The sequence below is a fragment of the Vipera berus genome (genome assembly GCF_964194415.1).
Source record: "Vipera berus genome assembly, chromosome: 4".
Classification (NCBI taxonomy): domain Eukaryota; kingdom Metazoa; phylum Chordata; class Lepidosauria; order Squamata; family Viperidae; genus Vipera; species Vipera berus.
In genome coordinates this window covers 321,261-323,925 of record NC_138206.1, presented here as the reverse complement: position 1 = coordinate 323,925, position 2,665 = coordinate 321,261, and the positions used below count along the sequence as shown (strand labels likewise).

At 59.4% G+C, this 2,665-nt stretch overlaps 1 protein-coding gene across 1 annotated transcript; it reads left to right on the top strand.

The window, feature by feature from the left end:
• Positions 1-965: 965 nt before the first annotated feature.
• On the top strand, positions 966-2,207 carry LOC308667848 (leukocyte cysteine proteinase inhibitor 1-like; the record flags this gene model as incomplete). Its single annotated transcript, XM_081327379.1, has 3 exons — positions 966-1,031; positions 1,245-1,346; positions 2,073-2,207. The coding sequence occupies 3 exons, from the start codon at positions 966-968 to the stop codon at positions 2,205-2,207; spliced, it is 303 nt and encodes a 100-aa protein (XP_081183505.1).
• Positions 2,208-2,665: the final 458 nt, after the last annotated feature.

Sequence of the window (2,665 nt, the reverse complement as noted above, 5' to 3'; positions counted from 1 at the left end):
ACTGATGATGTTCCCTAGTTGGGTCATGACATGTCTGCAAGAAAACAACGAAGCTCAGACAGCACCCAGGACCACCTCCTCCTCCTCCTCCTCCCCAATTTATCCTTCTCCTCCACTCTGCAAGCGCCCCTCCCTTCTAGCACTGATGATGTTCCCTAGTTGGGTCATGAAATGTCCGGAAGGAAACCACCAAACCCACGGAGCCCCGGGGCTGAGGAAGCCCACCTGGCATACAAGATAGCCACAGAGGCCCTTCGAGAGTTTGGTGGCCACCATTTGGGTCTGTCCTTTTGGCAGCCAGAACCAGTGAGGAATTGGGTGGGGGGATTCCCCCAGAGGCCTAGCTGAGGTGGTCAGAGGAGGAAGTCGGGTGCTGGCAGCAGGGAGGGGGCTCCCAGATCCCAGCCTGCAAAGGCCTCAAGGCCTCCCAGCACGTTGTCTCAGGAGAAGGAGCAGGATGCCTTGGTAAAGCCGGGGCCAGCAAAGGCCTCTGCCAGCTGCCAGGGGGCGGCGGGGGTGGGAGAGATGCAGGAGCAGCCAGGCTCGAGAATGAGCCAGGTTAGAGGGAGGGTTTGGCCCGGGTCCCTTCCTCCCACGGCAGGTGGAGCAGGAGCCAGGTGGGGTCCCAGGAGCCCAGCCCCGCCAGAGATTGGCTGCTTTCCTCTCAGCCTCTGCTCTGGCCTCTAGGCGGGCCCTGACTCACACGCCGGCGCCCGGCCCCACCCTGTCCCTCTTGCGAAAGGGCCCCGACAGGCCTGGGCTGGTTCTCCTCCTTCCGTCACCGGGAGGGCAGGGCCGCGGACAAAACTGCCCTGGCCAGATGCACGGGTGGCCTCACGTGACAGCAGCAGCACGACACACAGGCAGCTCCCTGGACTGGCCATAAAAGACCAAGAGCTCCCAGAGGCTCCTCAGTCAGATCCCCACCCCGTCTGCCAGCTGCTTCTCCCAAGAACTTGAGCACCATGAGTGCCGGGGGACTTTCGCCTCCGGAACCAGCCACCCCTGAAATCCAAGGCATTGCTAACCAGGTAGGTCGCCCACCCAACCCCTCCGCAGGACCCCGTCCAGCTCCCTCCCCTGCTTTGCCAAGAAATGCCCCTTTCCTGAGCTCCCCAAAGCCGGTTCAAGCATGCACCCCTCAAGCCCCCGTCGTCTGCCCAGGCTGGCGAGGGCCCCCCTGGCGTCCCCCAGAAGTGCCCTCTCCTGTCTCACTGCCTTGGCCGTGTCGCTTCTGCCCCCAGGTGAAAGTCCAGCTGGAGGAGGAGACGAACAAGAGCTTTGCCATCTACAAGGCCATTTTGTACTCTGTGCAAGTGGTGGCCGGCATGAACTACTTTGTCAAGGTCAGTGGCTGGAACCACTGGATTCCCCGGATCCCAAGCGGGGGAGGGGGAAAATCAGCCTCTTAAGGACCATCAAGGAGGTTTTCCGGCATCGGCTTCTCTCTCTCCTTCACAACGGCTGTGCTCGAAAGATGCTTGGCCACACCAGTGGTTGATGTGGCCCCTGCATCCGTTTAGTTTCAATTTCTACTTCTTTTCCCTAAATCCTGAGGCGTGACCCATTCTGCCGCCCCACCCCACCCCGCTGGGCCCCTCGGGGGTTCAGTGCCACCCCAACCACTCAGACGGCCGCAGCCTTGGGCTCTCCCGGTCTGCCCTTGGAGGGGATGACCTTCCTCCAGACCGTCCTCTCCTCCCAGCAGCCCCCCCCCCCGCAAAAGCCTCTGGCTTGGAAGGAACACCTGAAGAGGTGCGAGGAGGAGGAGGAGGGTCTTCTGGTCTGGGTTTTAGCCAAACGGGCAAGTGTGAGCCCCCTGACCCATCTCCACCAGCTGGGCCAGGAAAGACCTTTTCTGGACCTCAGGCTCCCAGCATTAGAAAAGATGGGAGGGGTCTTCACCCTTAGAGGGCATCCGGCTGGAGAAGACGCCCCGGCCTCTGGCTGCTCAGTAGGACCCAGAATTCGTTTCTGAACTCCCACAAGTAGCAGCCGTAGACACCCCGTCACCCCGCTGGGGATGTGCCTGCTGGACCCTGATGCCCAGGTCCGCTGCTCCCCCCTCACAGATGCGATGCGGCGACAAAGAGAACGACTACGTCCACCTGAGGATCTTCGAGGCGCTGCCAGTTAATGGCGGACAGGTCGAACTCTCCAGCTTCCAGCTGGGCAAGACCAAGGAGGACCCCATCGCCTACTTCTAGACGCAGCCCTCCGTCTCTGCAGGAAAGGGGACGGGCCCCGGCCACGCACTGCCAGAGCCACGTAAGCTTCCCGGCACAATAAACAAATGCATCTCTGCTAAAATGTCCATGGATTTTTGATACAAACTCAGCTGGCCGGTATTTACAGCTAGTCCTCAAGTTACAGCAGTTCTTTAGCGATCGTTCGAAGTTACAACTGCACTAGAGAAAGTGACTTGTGACATTCGCAGCCATTGCAGCATCCCCAGGGTCACGTGCTTAACAACTGACTCATATTTATGACAGGCGCAGCGTCCCAGGGGAGGGTGTGTCACGTGATCCCTTTTTGAGACCTTCTGACAAGCAAAGCCAATGGGGAAGCCGGATTCACTTAACAACCCACGTTACTAACTTAACAACCACGGTGATTCACTTAACATCTGTGACAGGAAAGGTCGTAAAAAGCGGCAAAATTTGCT